This window comes from Echinops telfairi, unplaced genomic scaffold (genome assembly GCF_000313985.2).
Source record: "Echinops telfairi isolate 266 unplaced genomic scaffold, ASM31398v2 ScPeMD7_27;HRSCAF=92, whole genome shotgun sequence".
NCBI classification, from domain to species: domain Eukaryota; kingdom Metazoa; phylum Chordata; class Mammalia; order Afrosoricida; family Tenrecidae; genus Echinops; species Echinops telfairi.
Window position 1 is genome coordinate 1940230 of NW_022103924.1, and position 20201 is coordinate 1960430.

At 40.2% G+C, this 20201-nt stretch overlaps 1 protein-coding gene across 1 annotated transcript in view; it reads right to left on the reverse strand.

The window, feature by feature from the left end:
• Nucleotides 1–2272: 2272 nt before the first annotated feature.
• Nucleotides 2273–20201, reverse strand: part of ERCC6L2 (ERCC excision repair 6 like 2) — a 158937-nt gene continuing 141008 nt past the window's right edge. The window contains 2 exon segments of the mRNA XM_045289426.1: nucleotides 2273–4524; nucleotides 19505–19686. Coding sequence (XP_045145361.1) covers nucleotides 3600–4524; nucleotides 19505–19686 — 1107 coding nt within the window. The 3' untranslated portion in view covers nucleotides 2273–3599.

The following is a 20201-nucleotide window of genomic DNA, read 5'->3' on the forward strand; positions in this document are numbered from 1 at the left end:
GAGCCTGCGCTGACGCCTGCTGCTTGCTCTCCCCTGACAGAGTCTGGCTGACTCACAATTAGACAGTGAGTCGCACAGGGCAGGAGTCAGGCACATTGTGTGGAAACACAGGCGTGACTGAGGTAGGGGGGTAATGTCTGATAAAGAGGTGGGGGGATGTCTGGTGAAGGTGTCCACTGGCACAGGGGTGGGGGGAGGGGGATCACTTAAAATGGCACTGAAGCATCACTTAAAATGACACAGGAGGATCAGAAGGGGTTATAAAATGGTAATCACCCCTCTGATTCTCCTGTGTCATTTTTATTCCCCCCTCTGATCCTCCCGTGTCATTTTAAGTGATCCCCTCCCCCCACCCTGATACCCCAGTGTCTTTTTTTTTTTTTACCCCTAGACATGAGCGCAAAAAGAAAAAGCTACTCCATGGAGTACAAGAAAAGAATTGTGGAAGACTCTTGGGGCCAAAATCTTATTGCTTTCTGCAAAAAGAAGATGTTGAGTATCTGATTGGTCCGGAAATGGCGAGCAGAGTATGGTAACCTCATTGAACAAGTGGACAAGGGAAATGCTAAAAAGCGCAAGTGTGGATCAGGTCGGCAACCATTATTTTCCGAGCTGGAACACCTGATCTGTGAATGGGTTGTTGACAGGAGAGCAAAGGCTTTGGTTGTGAATAGGGCTCAGATTCAAGAATTTGCCCTTGGAACAGCACCACAGTTTGACATAGGCCCGGAAGACACCAAAGTATCACAACCCTGGCTGGATAATTTCCTTCAGCAAAGTGAACTGTCTTTAGGAAGATCCACAACATTGTCTAGGCTGGAAGATGCTCGTTATTAAGCAAGCACTTGCATTCAAGTCCTTTATTGATGATGCTGACTTCTCTAAGTACAACCTTTCCAACATGATTGCTATGAATGAAATCGCAGTGTATATGGGCCAACTATCTCAAACAACAATTGAACAACGGGGTGCCTCCTCAGTGTACATTCCCTCCACTGCTTACGAAAGTGCACGTGTTTCCTGTATTTTGGTAATTCATCTAGATGGCACTAAAACCCCACCTTTAATCATTTCTAAGGGCAAGAAGGAAAAGATTGAACGTGTTTTCAGCATTTTTTATTCTTGAAACTGAAAAAGCCTGGGCCACACAAGCAGTTTAAGGAAGTGGGTCGATTTAATGCTGCCGCTTGTTATGTGAGGGAGGCAAAGAGGTCTGCTAGTCTGGGATGCAGCCAGCAGTCACCGCGCTAAAGACATGACATTTCTTCACGAAAGAAAAATAGATCAAATAATGATTCACGCAGGAATGATTACCAGAGAGGGAAGCTATGGTGTAAGCTCTTGTGGCTTGTTTTCTGAAGTTCTCCTCTAGCCTGGGATAATGATCACCTTTAGACAGCAGTCTTGGGGAAATTACTGCACACTCACTGTGGGTCTTGGATCTTGGACACAGGAAGGAGTGGCAGACACTGTCCCACTGGACCTGGTTGGGATGTGGAACGTGCAGGGGCAGATGTGGTGAACTTAGAGCATCTCAGCAAGCCCTCAAATCTCTCCGTGGTGAAAGATCACAAGGGGAGATCTGAGCCACAACCCCGAGGACACTGGGATTCTATTTCTAGCACCTGGCCTCCCAATATTGGCCTCCTTACCTCTTCAATTCCCAATCCAACAACAGAAGCATCAGGTGGGTGATTCTATCTGGACGCCATCTTGAGTCTCTTGCATGATAATGACAAATGTTGACCTGACAACTACTTAATTATTTAATGCCAGGTCTGCAATTTTGTTCTCATTTGACTCTCACTGGTAAAACTCTGTAAACTGTTTATGTATGACGAATATAGAGCTAATATTCCATGTCTATGTAAAAATATTGAAAGTATTTTATTTTATGCAAGATGTACTTTTGTTAATATATCTGAAATATACTGTCTTTCTACACAATGAGATACAAGAAGCACCTCTTGGCTTATCAAAGATCCTTATGTAATGAGTCACACAGCAGGCTAATGATCTCTACATGCCAACTCTTCTATAGACCATATAACCCATACGTTTTCTAGAAAGGCCAGCACTGGGACAGGGTAGCATCTGATAATGTAGGATATAATGTAGCTTCAAGTAGATAAATGTATAACCTAAAGCAGTGTGTGTTCAGACTGTGGTATCTACTCATAATAAAGGGTCATAAATCAATTTAATGGGTAGAGTATTAAAAATAATAAACAACAAACAATAGAAATGGAATAGAAGAGAATAAAGTGTTACATATTGTTCTATAAAGATTTTATTTCAAACAAAAATATGTATGTGTACAAATGTATGGGGCCCTGATATAAATGTTTTTCCCTTGTATTCCTAAGCAATCTCTCTACTTCTCGGGTATGGTAAAGGTCCGATCTCCTCAACTTAGTAACAGCGATCCCTGTACAGGATTATTTCTTGGTTAACTGCCATTCCTGGATGGGCACTTCCTGCTATTACAGCCCTGTGAGCTCAACCGAGGGAAAGGTGAGATGTCCATCTGAAAAGGGCCAGTAGAATCTCAGGTCCCTGTTACAAGTCACAGGCATACTGTAAGGGGCTTCACAGACATGATTTCATTTCTTTCACATGTAGCTGTGCCGCATCTGTTCATCTTTAAGCCCTAGTGAATACACTGCATGCACAATATGCACACATGCATAGTATACACAGGGGCTGAGAGTATGCTTCTACATAAATTCAACAATGATACTTTCTAGTATTATTTCTACACCACAGAAATTAAATTCAGCAAAATATAAATCCCAAATAAAATCAAATGTTTACTCATTCTTCACACTTAAAACAATACAGAAGCAGTATACAAATCTCTATATCAATCAAATCATAATTCTTCAATAAAAACTGAGCACTGGTGTTTTGTAGCTAATGGTACTAAATATGTTACTTTAGTTTCAATCAAGTTATAAAACTGCTATACAATTATCACTTTAGCATATGGCCACAAAATACCAGTTACGACTTTCATTGAAAATAATTTAATAATAGTAGAACATGATACTGAGGGATAAGGAAAACAATTTCGTGACTTTCCAAATGCTAGTAAGAAAGGAAAATGAGAAACATAGCACAGTTTTTACCTGGCTTGGGGATGGGGCATGATTTGGCCTATGATTTAATGGAATCTGGAAGAGTGAATTAAAACTTTTTCTTAAGTAGAAGGGCACTCATGATCTATATGAAACCCTTCATCTTTCAAAGTGAAGGCACCCAGGCTAAGTGACCTATCCAAAGTCACATAATTACACAAACAGTGTCACACCCTAGGTCTCCTGATTATAAATCTAGATTCTTTCTATTTCATAACAGAGGCTTACATGATAACATGATCAGAGAAATCAAATACGTGAAAATGTTGTAGACTTAAAATAACCTAGAGCAATAATTTAATAAAAATGGAAATTGATAATGATGAAGGCAATATAATTTGTGTGAAATAGAGTGCTGTAAACATTCGTGGCAGAAATCCATGTAATAATGGGGTAGTAATACAGTGGTATGTTTACGTATTACTTTGTATACTGGTTTTGCTTTTATCTGTATTACTTCAGTTACAATTTTTTCCATAAAAACTTCTCATTTGATTTCCAAAGAGAAGTTTCTAGCTCTTTGTTCCTTTTTGAGGATGTGGTAAGGGGTACTTTTTCGCATAAGCCCTCGATGACTGCCAAGTTGGTGAGTTTACTAAGGCTGTCTTCATTCTGCTCATTCAATATGTCCCAGAAATCTTTTGGTCTCTGCTTTGCCTTTTTTATGCTCCCTGAAAGAACTTTCTTTGGCAACTGTGTGAGGCTGGTCCCCTGACTTTTAAAGAGGTCGTCAAGAATAGAGGTGTCACCAAGTAATTCTCCCACACAAGTGTTTTCTAACACGGGGTTGTCTAGCTTTTCTGTTTCTGATTTGAAAAGGTGTCCATTTCTTGAAACACCAGGTTTTGTTATATCCTGTTGGTCTCTCATGGCATCTTCTAACTTTCTCTCATATGCTTTAGATTTAGAGTTTATGACATAGGATGCCACCGTATCTTTGGCTAATTGGCTTTTTATTCCCTTGTCAATCATTTGGGTAGAACTAGCAGGTAAATTTTTAGCTTCTTGATCATTAGAAAAAGGCTCTTCACAGAATTCATAATTCTGAAACTTGAGTGATTTTTCTTTATATATTTTCGGGCTGCATATTTGAGAAATTTTGTTGGTTGAGACCTTATAGGACAAAGCTTCAGATTCTAACAGTCTTTCCTTTGTAAGATATTTCCTTTTTCCGGATTCATCCTTGACTTTCTTTCTTTTCTCATGTGCAGGTTTGGCTAATTCTGAAGCAGAAACAACAAAAAAATCTTTCACTTCTGGATGCTGAGAAACATAAAAGTCTCTGAGCATTTTTTGTCGCTCTTCTGATGTGGCATCAGTGACATGCTCCGCAAATTCCTTTACAGATGATACATTAAAGTAAGACGCCATTTCTTCAAATTGTTTTCTAAAGATTTAATGAAGAAAACCAGTTGTTACTTTTATTATATTTTATTTTCAAATAACTTATCATTAATGACATGAGATAGGCAATGCGATGTAATTGTATTCAGTCTTACTTAACTTTCTAGCATTCTTAACGTTCACTTCACTAATCCACAATGAGAATACAGTTAGTTTATACTAGGAGCATGTAACCTCTTCCCCTAGGCTCCTGAAAACAATATTCCAGCTCATGAAATCACCAGTTTTAAAAGTTATTCTGATTTATACTATGAAGTATTCTCTGGGAATGATGGCATCCCAGCATGCTACGCCTCCAGTTAACTACTTTATGACTGCCAAGAGAATCATAATTTACATAATAGGCATTAAAAAAAATCTATATTGCATTCAAGTCCCATGAAATGAAATCATAAACCAAAGGTCCTAATGACTAGAAAAGAGAACATTCTGTAAGTTAAAGGGTCCCGCCACTCTCCCTTTCCCTCTTCTTCCACATATATAAAACAGACATTTCCACATAACATTTTGATGAGCCCATAGAGAAGTTCTACGCTGAGAACCTTACGACTACTTTTCTCCTCATTTAGTCCAACTCCATAGTAGATGGCTAAACTCATAAGTGAGATGCTATCTGGAGAAGGGAGGAGGGCTTTTTATATATGGTAGCAACACAAGCGGTTACATGCACGGTTAAGAAATGAGCCGTCTGGTACCCTGGTCAGACGGAGGCAGAGAGCTGGCTCTGGAACCCTGAACCACAGACTGCCACTTTCTCCTGGTGAGAATGATGTTTTGTTGATGCTGAATTTGGGAAAGGATCCAGGACAGCTTACAAACATTTCTTCACACAAAAAAACCATACATGGAGTTGCAGCATGGTTTTATAACTATGTCTATATTTTGTATAGCATTTCCTTAAAACAACCATTCATTCAACCAACAAATATTTTTAGAGCCCTCGATGTGCTTAGGACCCCTGGTGGTGTAATAGTTAAGCACTTGGTTACCAGCCAAAGGGCAAGAAGTTCAAACCCATCAGTGACTCTGTAGGAGAAAAGACTTGGTGATTTCTCCTGGAAGAGATGGGTCTAAGAAACCCTATAGTGTGGGAAAATTCTACTCTGCCCTATAGGAGAGCTATGAATCAGAATCAAGGCCACAGCATACAACAACATGTGCTAGGCACTATAGTAGGAAACAGTTCTCTATCTTCAAAGAGTTTACAGTCTAGTTGAGGGAGATAAACATATGAAAATTGAGCTAGGAGAGAGTGGTAGATGCAAGGATGGATGTAAACAGAGAGTCCTATGAGAGTCTACAGCGGGGCACCTCAGCCAGGGATTGGTGGTGGGCAAGAAGGGTTGGGCAGGCCTCTTGGAGGATGGGAAACCCTCCAGAAGTAGGAGGTGGTGCCCAGAGGTGCAAGGATGCTGCTAGAGGAAGATGTGGGCAGTCATGCGGGATCCTGTGCCAAGTTCAGAAGTTTGAATTTTATCTTGTTCACACATAAAATATATATATTTTAATCTATATAAGTAGGAACTTTACTGCCATTGATCATTTGGTCTCCCAGACCAGGTTATATAAAATCTTTGTGTTTTGATTTTAGTGGCAATCCATACTACATACTCTCAGAGCTCTTTCGTGGCTTCAGATAAACACACCTGGCATCCAGTCCTGTGGCTCCAACCCTGGAGAGTGCTCCCCCATCCAGACACTGCAGGTGCCTGATCAATAGCCATGTTCCTCTCCAATAGCACTTTTAATAACACAAGTACAAGTTTCCAAATTTCTGTTCTGGAAACTTCCCACATTCTTGCTGGAAAGCAAGCTAGCATGTTCTTAAAAAGTTCCTATGTTCATTTCACATGAGTAATGGGATGTTATTATTCTGTTTATTAATCAACTTCATATCTATTTCCCATGGCCTTTTAAATATATATTTGTGCTTGTGAAGATAAAATGATGGTCAGAATTACATGCTGCAGTCTTTCATTTATCTAAAGACTTGATATTATCTCAGTAGCTGCCAAACCAACTTCACCTTTGCTGTACAACAACCATGTCCCCACCCATGATCTCAGTTTGTCACCACTAACACTAGAGTGAGTTCTGCCATGATCTCATTCTTTACAAGGCAAGTTCTGATCTTAATTCACTTTATTTTTGCCTTCAAATTCAGTTTTCTAATTTGTGATCTCTGGGAACTTAAGGAACTTCAGGGTATAATCAAGGTGTAAGTCAGCTACTCTGTAAGGAAAATGGAGGAGACCAGAGTAGACAGCCACAGGTCACACAGGGAATAGCAAAGGTACCAACACCAAAGATGGGCATCTTTCTGCAAGTCTATGAATGGAGTGACTTTTGTGGATCAAATTCAGATCTCTCTCCCTTTTTCTTGAAGAACTCGGGGAAAGCAGGTGGAATGCACTAAAATGATTTCTCTCCCTAAGCTTTGTGAAGTGGAAGTAGGACTGAAAATGTAATTCAGATGGTTCACACGGCTGTGGCATGGGGCAGACCCTTGATTCCTATATACCGGGTGGTGAGCAGGCGAGAGGTGTCAGCCATCTGGACAGTGTTCCCTCGGCCCAGTTTTGGCATTCTAATATTAGATACCCTTCATTTTTCCACTTGCGCTAGAGATATTTATTGTCTAAGTTGAGTGGAAGGAAAAATAAAAAAAGAATGTAGATAAAAATTAATTATTGTGATCGACACATAATACCCCCCACCAGGTATGTGTGTGTGTGTGAACAACAAAATTGGGGGAAGGGAGACAGTGGATGGTGTAAGATATGAAAATAATATTAATTTATCAAGGGTTCACGGGGGCAGGGGGAGTGAAAAAAGAGGAGGTGATACCAAAGGCTCAAATAGAAAGTAAATGTCTAGAAAAGAATGATGGCAACATATGCACAAATATGCTTGATACAATTGATGTATGGATTGTTATAAGAGTTGTAAGAGCACCCAGTAAAATGATCTTTTAATAAACAACAAACAAACAAAAAGAACAAAAAAAGTTCAACTTGAAGGTTCACAATTTTAGAAACAAAAAAGTTAGCAAAGGAAGTAGTATTGTAAAGAAGTTCAAACTAAAGCAAAAAAAAACAATCATTGTCAATACTTGTGCTTTGACATGTAGTGCTAATGGGGATAGAATGACATGTGTTCCTCAGATTAGTAAAATGTGTGGTGGGTTTCCTAGCAGAAAACTGCCCTAAAAACCAAGGTTGCAGGCCTGCTCAGGAGGATGCACTGCTACAGCAGGGTCAGGTGTTTGACAGCCACGCTACAGCTGCCACATTCCACCATGCGCAGCTGAGGGAATAGCCCTTTTTCCTTCCCCTGCTGCTTCCCAGTGGACTAGCTGCCTGGGATTTGCCACCCGGGATTTAAACTCAGAAATCCAGCACCTTTCCCCCTTAGTGTCCAGGGACCATCAGGACTAATCTGACCACAGCTTCTTAGCTCAATCATAGCCCCTTAATTATCTATTACCCAAGGGCTTCTAATCCCCTCCTGATCTCCACCTGCTCTGATCTGATCCAAAATGTTTTCAGGGTCTCTGGGTCCAAACCCTGAATCTTCAGTTTCTTTGCTGAATGAAGCTTCCCCTGTCTCCTGCTCTAACTCACACTTGGTGGCTCATGAAGATACTTACCCCCCTCCCCTGAAAATACATACATAGCCCTCTCAAAAGGCTCTCCGCTACTAAAACGCCAGGGTCCAGGCTTCAAACAGGCTTCCAGGCTGCTGTTTTCTCAGGAAATGTTTTCCCTTTCAAGGTTATGCCAACTAGCTAAACCATTCTCTGTCCATCTTGTTAACCGACCCTTTACTTGTGTCCTGATATTTCCGGAACCTACCAACTTTCTGTCAGTTTGTCGTACTTTGGTGGTTTGTGTGTTCCTGCGATTCTGGAGGCTGTGTCACTGGTTAGCAGGTGAAGATGTACAGGTGTCTGCGCAATGAGTGAAGAGTTTGCTGGAGCCATAAAGACCTGCACATAAGTGGGATCATCAGGCATGAGTAAATTGTTTAGGTCTGGAGCAACTCCAGATCTAAAATTTGGGTCTGAGTTATCACCAAAGCTATGGCTTCATCAGCAACCTCAATTCTTTTTCACTGTTTTTAAATTCTGCAGTTAGTTTTGCAAAGGAGCTGACAATTTGAAAAAAACCAAGATGCATAATTCTGTTGCTTTTATTTTTGTTTTAATTTTGTAGATGTCTTTAACATCAAGATAAAGTCTCTTTACCAGATGTACTTCTTTTGATCACATCATCATTGAATTTTAGCTGAATATACTAGGGTTTTAAAATCAAATAATGTAACATCTAGTGCTATTGAAGCATCATATATACGGTGCATTGTTTTACGTTAACTTCAGACATTATCACAGAACAAATACCTTTTTTGAATCAGAATTAGCACATTTTTCAATGTGTGTGGCAAGAACAAATGCTTAAGATAAAAATCATGTTTTCTAAAAATTGTCAGTGGCCATGGCAGTCAGGTGCAACTACCTGCATTAATTTCATTGTACTATTTGCCAAAATTTTGGCAGAATTGATATAACCTTGTATGTGGGTTTTATTGCCTGCCTGTGGTTGACATAGAAGGAGCATTGCATTCTTGGGGGAATATTAGCAAGTTAAATGGTCAAGAAGAGGGCTTCCGGGAAGATTGCACTGAGGTAGGGTAACCCTTGGGGATTTTCCTTTATGTGAAATACAGAGCCCGGGTGAAGAGATCAGTTGGGGGGAACTGCACGGGTCCTGGTCTTTGGCCAGTTTCCCCACGGACAGCCCAGCTCTGCTCGCCATGAAATGCGCTCCCCTCATTTCCCTGCACCAAAGACCTGTGTGCCACAGTTCCCCGCAACTGGAGTGCTTGTCCCATGCACTACTTCCTCTCCATCCCTCTAGAGTCCCCTGTGCACTGTGGCCCATTGCATTTCCTCACGGCAGGCCCCCTCCAGCAACACATACACAGTGGTCCCTGGCATTTCGCTATGGTCTCTTGCCCTAATCCCTACCCCTCCCACCTGAGACCCATGCACTGTGCTTACCTGCGCATCCCTCCTCCAGGGACCAGTGCATTGCACTCCCTTGGGGTTCCCAGCTCTGGGAAGCCTGCCCCTCAAGGGCATCACAAGGATGTTGGCTTGGACTTCTGGAGGCCTTGGACACTGGAGAGCCCTGCTGCCTGAAAATCTGAACTCCAAATGGGATAATCCCCTTGCCGAGGCCCTCCATACTCCCCATAATAGCTAGGTATTCTAGATAGATAGCCCCAACAATTTAGGAAGAGAGCCAGAGGCAGAAAAAGAGAAAGAGATGCAGCTTGAATCCGCAGTGTAGCTGGCTCCAGGGAGTTGGTAGATTTATTATTATTATCTTCCGAGGAAGAAAACACAGGGCTCCTTTCCCTGCCAGATGAATTGGAACTCAGCAGTCAAGGTTACTCAGTGGCATTCCCTGCCCTTGACTAGGAAGGCCCTCCTCCCTGGGCAGCCCACTACAATAGTCTTCTCTACCCTGGACCATATATAAATTAATCCTGAATAGTGCAGGACTCTACTATAAAGGGGTCATCTATTATAAACACAAACAAATGAAGGAATGCACTCTCCCTACGTAAGTTACAGGATCAAGAAGAAACTCTGATAGATACACTATACTCTTCATGTACCACAAACACCATAACCTCTGGAACTGGCTTCCTATACCTCGAAAACTCACACTCTCCTTAACTTAGCAGGTAAAACATGCCTTTTATAACCCTCTTTGCCAACTCATTAAAGACTAACACACTTAACAGGAAAACTTCCTATGATTAATCCCACTAAAACCTACTCTCAAGTTCATATAACCTATTCACTCAACTCAGCATCTATATACAATACCTCTTCCAGCATCTAGCTGGTCCTCTCTTAACCTATAGAGCCAGCCCCTCCTTCCTACAAATCACAGAAGCTAAGGCAGCACTTAAGTTCATCCATGATGGGATGTATCCAACAGCCAACACCAGCAGTTACCATGAAAGATCTAGAAAAACAAAAGTCAATTACTGAAGATGATACAAACCCAAAAGTTTACAGACAAAAAGCAGCCCTTGAATTGTCAGATAGAGAATCAAGAGAATGTTGTGAGAGTTGTACAGGAAATTCAGGGATCATAAAGGAAGTGACAATAACCATCCAGGAAGCAGAGAGTAAACCAATTAGATTAATACCCCCTCACCCCCACTTCCCAAAAAACCACATCAAGACATATAGTAGTCAAATTATCCAATTTCAAGAAAAAGGAGAGAATCATGAGAGTGGCTAGAGAGAAAAAATCAGTCACATAAAAAGGTAAACAGATAAGAATAAGCTCATACCTCTCCTCAGAGACCATGCAGGAAAGAAGGAATTGGAGCTACATATTCCAAAAGTTGAAAGACAACAACTGCAACACAAGAATCTATGATCCAGTAAAACTTTCCATAAAATCTGGAGAAGAAATAAAACTATTCTCGACTCAGGAAATATTTAGACAATTCATAAAAGCAAAACCAGCATTACAAAAAAATACTATCCAGTTCGATATAGGCAGAAAACCAATACCTGCAGCACATGAACATGAAACCACTACAGGGAGTTTTAACACTACCCAGAAACCAACAGCACCCAAAACATTACAGATTGGACAGAGAAATGAAGACAAGAATAAATTCCTCACACATATGCCACCCTATGAAAGGGGAAGAAAGGAAAATAGCAAACAGAAATTGTAAGCAATGACAAAACTAACCTGCAATTAGACTTAATTACACTGAATGTTAACAGACTCAATGCACCCACCAAAAGACATAGGGTAGCAGAATGGGTTAGACAGCAAGATCCATTGATCAGCTGCTTTCAAGAGACACATCTCAAACTCACAGACAAAAACAGACTGAGAGTTACAGGATGGCAAAAAATTTACCAAGCTAATGGCAATATAAAAAAGCTGGGGTGGTAATATTAATGTCTGACAAAATAGAGCTCAAGGTACACAAGATAATGAGAGACAAGAATGGGTATTACATAATGCTCAAGGGATCAATAGACCAAGAACCAATAAGAATAATAAACTTATATTCACCCAACAAAAGACCCTTGAAATTCATCAACCAAATCCTCAAAGAGATAAAGGGGAAATCACTAGAACAACAATCATAGTAGGTGATTTTAATACACCACTCTCAAAGACAGATAGATCAATAGGTAAGAAATGCAATAAAGGAACAGAAGAGGTAAACAAGACAACGGATCAACTTGTCCTCCTAGATATCTATAGAACTCCCCATCCATCAGCACAATAAAAATACACATTGTTCTCTAATGCACATGGCTCATACTCTCGAGGGGACATAAGCAAGCTTGAGAAAATCCAAATACACAGAGATCAATCTTCCCTGACCACTGTGCTATTAAGCTGGAAATCAACAATAGAAAGAACAGAAAATAGAAAAATGAAGACAATAACTTGGAAACTCAACTTCTCAAAAAGGATTGGATCCTAGCCCAGGTAAGAGAGGAAATTAGGAAAATCCTAGAAACTAATGAGTGATAATACAACATTTCAAAACCAATGGAACGCAGCAAAAGCAGTTATCAGATGTCACTTGTAGCAATAAATGCACACATGAAAAAAGAGGAGAGAATTATGGTCAAGTTCTTAACACAGCACCTCCAGCAATTACAACAGAGTCAACAGCATAATCCTTCCAAGAGCAAAAGAAAAGAAATAAAAATTAAAGCAGAAATAAATGAACTTGAAAACAGGAGAACAATGGAAAAAATCAACAAAAGAAAAATTTGTTTCTTTGAGAGGATCAATAAAATCAACAAAATGCTAGCAAACTTAATAAGAAAAGAAGGAGCGGATGTCAATATCTAAATTAGGGATGAAATGGGAAGTCACAACAGACCCTCATGAAATAAAAATAATAAAATGCAGTACTAAGAAAGACTGTATTCCAACAAATGCAGTTATTTGGAGGACATGGACAAACACCTGGAAATTCACTCTCTTCCCAAATTAACGCATATGGACATTGAGAACATGAACAGACCCAAAGCCAAAGAAGAAACAGATAAGGTCATCGAGAAACTCTCAACTAAGAAAAGTCCCAGTTCATATGGCTTCACAGGGGAATTCTACCGAGCATTCAGAGAAGAGATGACACCAATCCTACACAAACTTCCAGAATATAGAAATGGACAGCAAACTCCCAAACTCATTCTATGAAATCAGCATAATCCTGATACTAAAACCAGGCAAAGATGTCACAAGGATAGAGAATTACAGATCAATAGCTCTCATGAACATGATGTAAAAATTCTCAAGAAAATCTTGGCCAATAGAATGCAACAACATATTACAAAAATAATACATCATGACAAAGTGGGATTCATACCAGGAATGCAGGGATGGTTCAACATTCAAAAAACAAGTAACATAATTCACCATAATAACAAGAAAAAGGTCGAAAACCATATGATCATATCACTTGATGCATAGAAGGCATTTTATAATATCCACACCTATTTCTAATAAAAACTCTCAAGAAGATAGGGTTAGAAGGGAAAATTCTCAATACAATAAAGGCCATATATGAAAAACCAATAGTCAATATTGCACTCAATGGAGAAACGCTGAAAACATTTCCACTGAGTAAGAGAACCCAACAAGTATGTCCCTTATTCCCACTCTTATTCAGCATTGTGCTGGAAGTCCTAGCCAGTACCATAAGACAATGGCAAGCAATCAAGGGCATACAGTTGGGTAAAGAAGTAAAACTTTCGCTATTTGCCAATGATATGATTTTATATATTGAGAATACCAAAGGCCACAATAGGATTACTGGAAACAATAGAGGAGTTTGGTAGTGCAGCAAGATAAAAGATTTAAAAGCAGAAATCAATTGGTTTCCTATAGAAGAGCGAGGGGAACACTGAAGAACATATCAAGGAAACAATACCATTCACAACAGCCATGCAGAAGCCGAAATACTTAGGAATAAACTCAACCCCCAAAACTAAAGATCTGCACAAAGAAAACTACAGAACATTACTACAAGAAATCAGAAGAGATCTACACAAATGGTAGAGCATCCCATACTTGTGAATTGGAAGACTCAAAATTGTGAAAATGTCAATATTACCTAAAGTAATATACAGATACAGTGCAATCCCAATCCAAATCTCAGCATCATTCTTTAAAGAAATGGAAAACAATGATTACAATGGAGAGAGAAGCAGCCCAGGATAAGCAAATAACTCCTCAAAATGAATAAGGTAGGTGGTCTTGCAATACATGACCTCAAAACCTATTATACAGCTACTGGTTGTTTTTTTACAGTTGTTAAAACATCCTGGTACTGGTATAATGACAGATACATGGACCCATGGATCAGGACAGAAAACCCAGAAATAAAAACATCAGCATACAGACAACTGATTTTTCACAAAGACCCCAAAATTAGTAAACGGGAAGCAGATGCCCTCTTCCATAAATGGTGTCAGAAAAGCTGGATATCCACATGCAGAAGAATGAAGCTAGACCCATATCTCACTCCATGCACAAAAGCAAAGTCAAAGTGGATCAAAGACCTGAATATAAAACCCAAAGCCATCTGGATCAATGAATAAACTGGGATGCAGCTAGGAAGCCTAGTGCAGGGAATTCACAGGCTATCGGAAGTAACAAAGGGCACTCACTCTGTGGAATAGATAAAATAGATTAATGGGACCTATTAAAAATAAAACTGTGTACCTTGAAAGACTTTATTAAAAGAGTAAAAAGAGAGCCCACAGATTGGGAAAAATTTTTGAATAACAACATAACAGACAAAGGACTAAGTACTAAAATCAATAGAGTTTTGCAAGCTTACAACATGAAAAAAACTAACAGCTCTCTGAGAAGGTGGGCAAAAGACCTGAACAGATGATTCACAGAGGATGGCACTCGAATGGCTAATAAACACAGAGGAAATGCTCCTGGTCATTAGCCATCAGGGAAATGCAAATCAAAATGCCCATTATTGTAGCCCAATTTAAACAAGCAAACAGAGAACAACAAATGTTGGAGAGGGTATGGTGAGATAGGAACCCTTATCCACTGCTGGTGGACTGGTACAGCCACTGGGGAAGGCGATATGGCAATACCTAAAACAGATGGCAACTCAACTACCATATGACCCAGCAACACCGTTACTGGGCGTGTACCAGTAAGAAATAAGAAACAAACCATGTTCATCACAGCACAATTCTAAATAGCAAGAAGCTGGAAACACTATAAACTCACATCAACAGAAGACTACATATTCCCAAAAAAGTGATGAAACCATGAAACACCTCAGCTCATGGAGTGGAGTGATCTGGGAGACATTATGCCGGATGCAGTTAGTCAAGCACAGAAGGGCTTATATATGAGTCCACTGCGGTGAGAACCACCAGCAGATCTAGCACAAGCTCAGCTTCTGACCAGGGACCAGACAGCCTAGTAAAGAGCTGGACCAGTGCTAATGAACCACATATCATCTGCTCCCGGGAAGTATAGGGTAGGTCACTTGGATGGAAGGCACCTAATGACAGCTGGGATCAATGGATGGGGGTCAGGGGGTGGAGGCTGTCTGCTGAGTGGTAGCCATCTTTATCTGGAGTCAGGCCACCCCTGAGAGGGAGGCAGCCCTGTCAGAGAGATGAGGCTTACTGAGGGGAGGGGCAGCACAGCAGAGGAGAGAAGGAACGGACAAGTTTGAAGGAACATAGGTGCACATCTGTTGAGCAGAGCGGAGTGAGGACTGACCCCAAGATCTGGGGAGGAGAGACCTAGGATGATCTTGGGAGGATTAGGTGGGAAGTGTCTTTAGTGGTGTTTAGCTTGTGGGCAGAAGTGATCTGGGGCGTCTGGGCGTATCCCGGAACCCAGGCAGGGTGTCATAGAACAATGGTACACTGAATCCTGGATCTTTGGGGTGCATGGCATGTTCCAGAGGCTGCATCAGTGAGACTCCATATGGGAATCCCACTAGGTAAACTGGACTCTAATTCAGACATGCTTGTATCCTGGGGACTTAAGCTGGAAAACACTTTGTGTCCCAGGAAGCAGACACAGCGGTAGCAAGAATGGCAAGGTCTGGCTACATCAATGCCCTGTATGCTGTATTATGATCCGTATTATTCTGGCAATCCTGTGATGGTCATTCTCTTATATCATCCTTATGCACGTTTATATTAGGGTGTATCTCAGGGGTGTGCCACCATTGGGGGTCACCCTCTTGAAGCTGTGCTACTGGTTTCTGTGTTTTTTTGCTAAAGGAAACACAGGCAAGTTGAGCCTATAGGGAAAGAAAATAAAACAAGAGTTAAATAAGAAGGAAGGATGTCAAGAAGTCCAGGAAGGAAAAGTATGTTTGGAGACAGATTATGGAAGCAATTGTATAATCAAGTTTGACAGGATTGAACTATGGAATGATATGACATATGTATTAACTCCCAAGGTACAGCAAATTAAAAACAAAACAAAACATAGATCCAGGCATGAGTTTTGGACTTGCACTAAATCCTAGTTCTAACTTAAGAACAATTAGATCTTACATCATGGCCCTGCTTAATATTCACTTTCACAAGGTGATCACTGAAGATAATGGTACTACAGTAAGGTGTGGTGAAGAAAGTAGATGGTACCCAGCTAACCGTCGGAATAGTGTCTGGGGTCTTAAAGGCTTGTACTCAAACAAGTAGCCATCCAAGCGAGGAGTCAACTAAGTCCACATGGATGAAGCACGCCAGCTTGTTTGATCAAACGATGAATATTTAAGAATTCAAATATGGTAAAGAGAAAAGTATCAGAGCTAAAGTTATGAACACACAATTTGTAGAAGACTATGGGGAACAGTAGGAGCCCAAAACCCATCTGCAGATTATCTAGTAAGACTGATTCACTGGCAGATCCATTCTAGCCAAAGGCAAAAGTCTTGAACCATCTTACTATCAAGCAGAGACCATTGTAATCTTGATTATGCTGGACTGAACTCCATACTTGGGGATTTGACATGCCACCCACTCCTCTACCCAGACACAACTTGAATCTGTACTGGGGACAGTATCTTTTACTTGTTTTAAGAAAAAAATTTCCTCCCTGACTTCTTGAATGTTGATGGGGGGGCTTTTCCTTTTTATGCATTATTTGTGTTTTTGTCTTATACTATTATGATTTTATCCTTACCACCTTATTGTGATTTGGTTTTTTACTGTTTTCTGTTGGGTCTCTCAGCTGTGAAGCACAGGAGTCGTCGATACATAATGAGAATAACGGACACAAGGGGTTACAGGGAATGCAGGGGCGGGCAATAAGGAGGGAAAGGGGATTTCAGGAGTAAATAATGAAGGCGGTAAGGGGGTGGGAGCACTAGGATTGATTGTCAAGGCACAACCATTTAAAAGGCGATTTAACCATGGGGATGGGGGGGGGTGCTATAAGATTGATGTATGGTGACTGTACAATGCCCCTTGATATGACTGAATGAATGAACTATTGAATTGTATGATATGTAAGTTATGTACCAATAAAACTGCTGGGGGGAAATATTTGATCTAAGAAATGTTGTTTTAAGTGGGGCAGCATTCATTAACTTCATTGCAATATTTCAATGATTTAGGAAGAGGTTCACTTCAGTTTTTTTTTTTTTAATTTCCAAATAGCCTTGAACAGTGGTGGGATTCAAATAATTTTCACAACTGGTTCATTGCCCTAATGACTGTTTTAAGTATAAAAAGGATATATTGATAAGTAGCTTATTATTTCAAACAGTTAATATTTAAATAAGAATAATAAAAGAAGTACACAAAACTAGATTACACGAGTTTTTAAGTATTACTGAAAAAGTATTAAATTCCTGACAAAACAATAAAACTATATTTAATAAAACATAACATAAAGAAGACAAAAAGGATATGGCAGAGGGGTGGTGACGGCTGTCTATTTTCATGTGACGTCTTTTATTAACAGCATGATAAAGGGAACGTTGTCTTTTGTGCATGTTTTAACTTCCATTTCTCCTTATAAAGGTATTATTGGCATATAATTTATGTACCATCCAAATCAATGGTTTAAATATATATAAGAGTTGTGCAGCTTTCTAATGATTTTTAAGTTGATATTTGATGTTACAATATTTGTCAGAAAAACAAACAAACCATAACCAAACCAAACAAACAAAAAACAACCCCTGTGACACACAGATGCCACAGCCTTGCTTGCTGAAAGTGAGGAGGACTTGAAGCCCTTGCTGATGAAGATCAAGGAAGGGAACCTTCAGGATGGTTATAACTCAATGTTAAGAAAACCAACATTCTCACAGCTGGACCAAGAGGTGCCATTAGCAATCGCACCTAACAACAACTTCCTGAACACTGGAGATCCTGGATTAATTTTGCTTTCCATCTCATACCAATATCCATGAATATGTCTGGCCCAACAGAGCACTGATGGCATTGGGCTACTAACCATAAGATGAGCAACTGAAAACCCTCAGCTACTCTTTGGGCACAAAATGAGGCTTTCTACTTCCATAAAGAATTATAGTCTCAGAAACCCATAGTAATTCTACCCTGTCTGATAGGGTCGCTATGAATCAGAATTGACTCGATGGTAGTGAATTTATTTGGTTTTTTGGTTTTCAGTCCTGCCCAATACCTGCCTATATTTCCTGCCCTCTCTTCCCTGCATGTTAGACCTCTTCTCCTAAGGTCACACCTGGCCTTGTCATTACTGTTAACTGTACAACTTCCCAAACCCTGAACTGAATCATTGAATGCTCCAGTGAAAAGCTCAATCACCCCCTGCCCCCAGTGGCAAGAATGCAGTATAATTTTGTCCTCATCAACTCCTCTCATTCATTGACTTTCCTGCTCTCTTATTATCCATCAGCCTCTCCCTGCCCAGCTTAGGCACAGCTTTAGAACCATTCCTGTGTAAACACCCCTAAGCGTCCTTCCTACTCTCTCCTTGCACTCCAAACCCTGGCAAAAACCAGCTATCTCCCTCTCTATATCTGATAGAGCAACTGATGTTTGCCAAACAAAATCCATACAACCAGGCAGGTGGTTTCACTGAAATTAAGCTCAAGGAAGGACTTAATAGTCCCCAGGAGTTCTAGTCCTTTTATGTGTACTTCCCTATTTTACAAATGATTCATGTCTTAAGTTGTTGCTCCCTCTAAATGAAGAGCCTCTATCCATGGAGAAAATAAAAGTCCCCATCTTCGCACTATTTCTGTACCTAAGCCCACCCCTTCTCTTGAAGAGCCTCTCTCAGGGCAGATGTGGGCACTGGCCAGCATCCCACCCTGCCCTGCTTTCCAGACTCCATTCTCTCTGTTGTCACTTCTCCAGCCTGCTCTCCTATTTCCCTGTGAATCATTTCACTCAACAGATAAACAGGGTTGATTATCTCCGAACTTCAGAAAACTGAGCCCTAACTCTGTACCCCCGGTACTGCTGCTTTTCCCATCCATGTTGACAGCGTGGTCATAGGGCCTCCCTAGTTACTGTTTACACACCTTATCTGACTCCTGCCTTGTTTCTCTGAAACGACTCCTGACCATGTGTGAAGGGTAGGAATCATGCCAACTAGACACTTGTCTGTAGTTAGCAGCACTGACCATGTGCGGTGGGTAGGAATTATGTCAACTAGACACCCCTGTGTAGTTAGCAGCACAGGACAATACGTGATGGGTAGCAATTACATCAGTTAAACACACCTTTGTAGTTAGCCTTCTATAATCATCTAAAACATTTGGAATTTATTTTTTAATGTATAAAAATTCTTATTTCTCTGAAATATTCAGATGACAGGTATGATCATAATACAAACATTTTGTTATGTTCTACTAAGGAGTTACAGTTATTACAAAGCCTACTCCCTCAGAAGACATACCTGCGAATTCCTTTCGGTGTTTTTCCAATTATGAAAGTGGCATGGTCTGTATGATAGACCTTTTGCTTCTTCTGGCTCACGGGATATGCAACATACAAGGGAGAAGAAATGCCTCCTTCACCTGGCTGCTGCTCTTTCTCGGCATGTGTCTCTGTAGATGCTGCGATTTCTTCTTGACGTGGCTGCAGAAAAGGAAGGAAGTGAAAATGAGTCTAAAAAAACATCATTTTTAGCAAATTGAGACTGTTTTATGTTTTCCTCAATACTTTTTATAATCAAGTATATGATATTCTCCAACTGAAATCATTATGCCAGCCGATAGTTACTTAGACCTTAAAAAAAGAAGATATGGGATAAATGATGTTTTCATCTTGCTTTATTTAAAAGTAAATGGCAACATGGGCAACAGAAGAGGTTGAGGGGCAGGAGATGCTAATAACATTGGAGGCAAGAATGCAGAAAACTGATTATATAACTTTTTTTGATGTTTCTGAACCATTGTTTTATAGGGTATATGAATTATATGTCACTAAAAACATTTAAAAAACATTAAATAGCAATAATATATTTTCTATTGTCAATACTGTGAAACATCCACCACCACAAACAGAAATTCTTGATTATAGTCATGTGATGATGTCATAAACATGTAACTTCTAAACTTTAAAAATGCAGTCATTTCCCATAAGTCATTCAA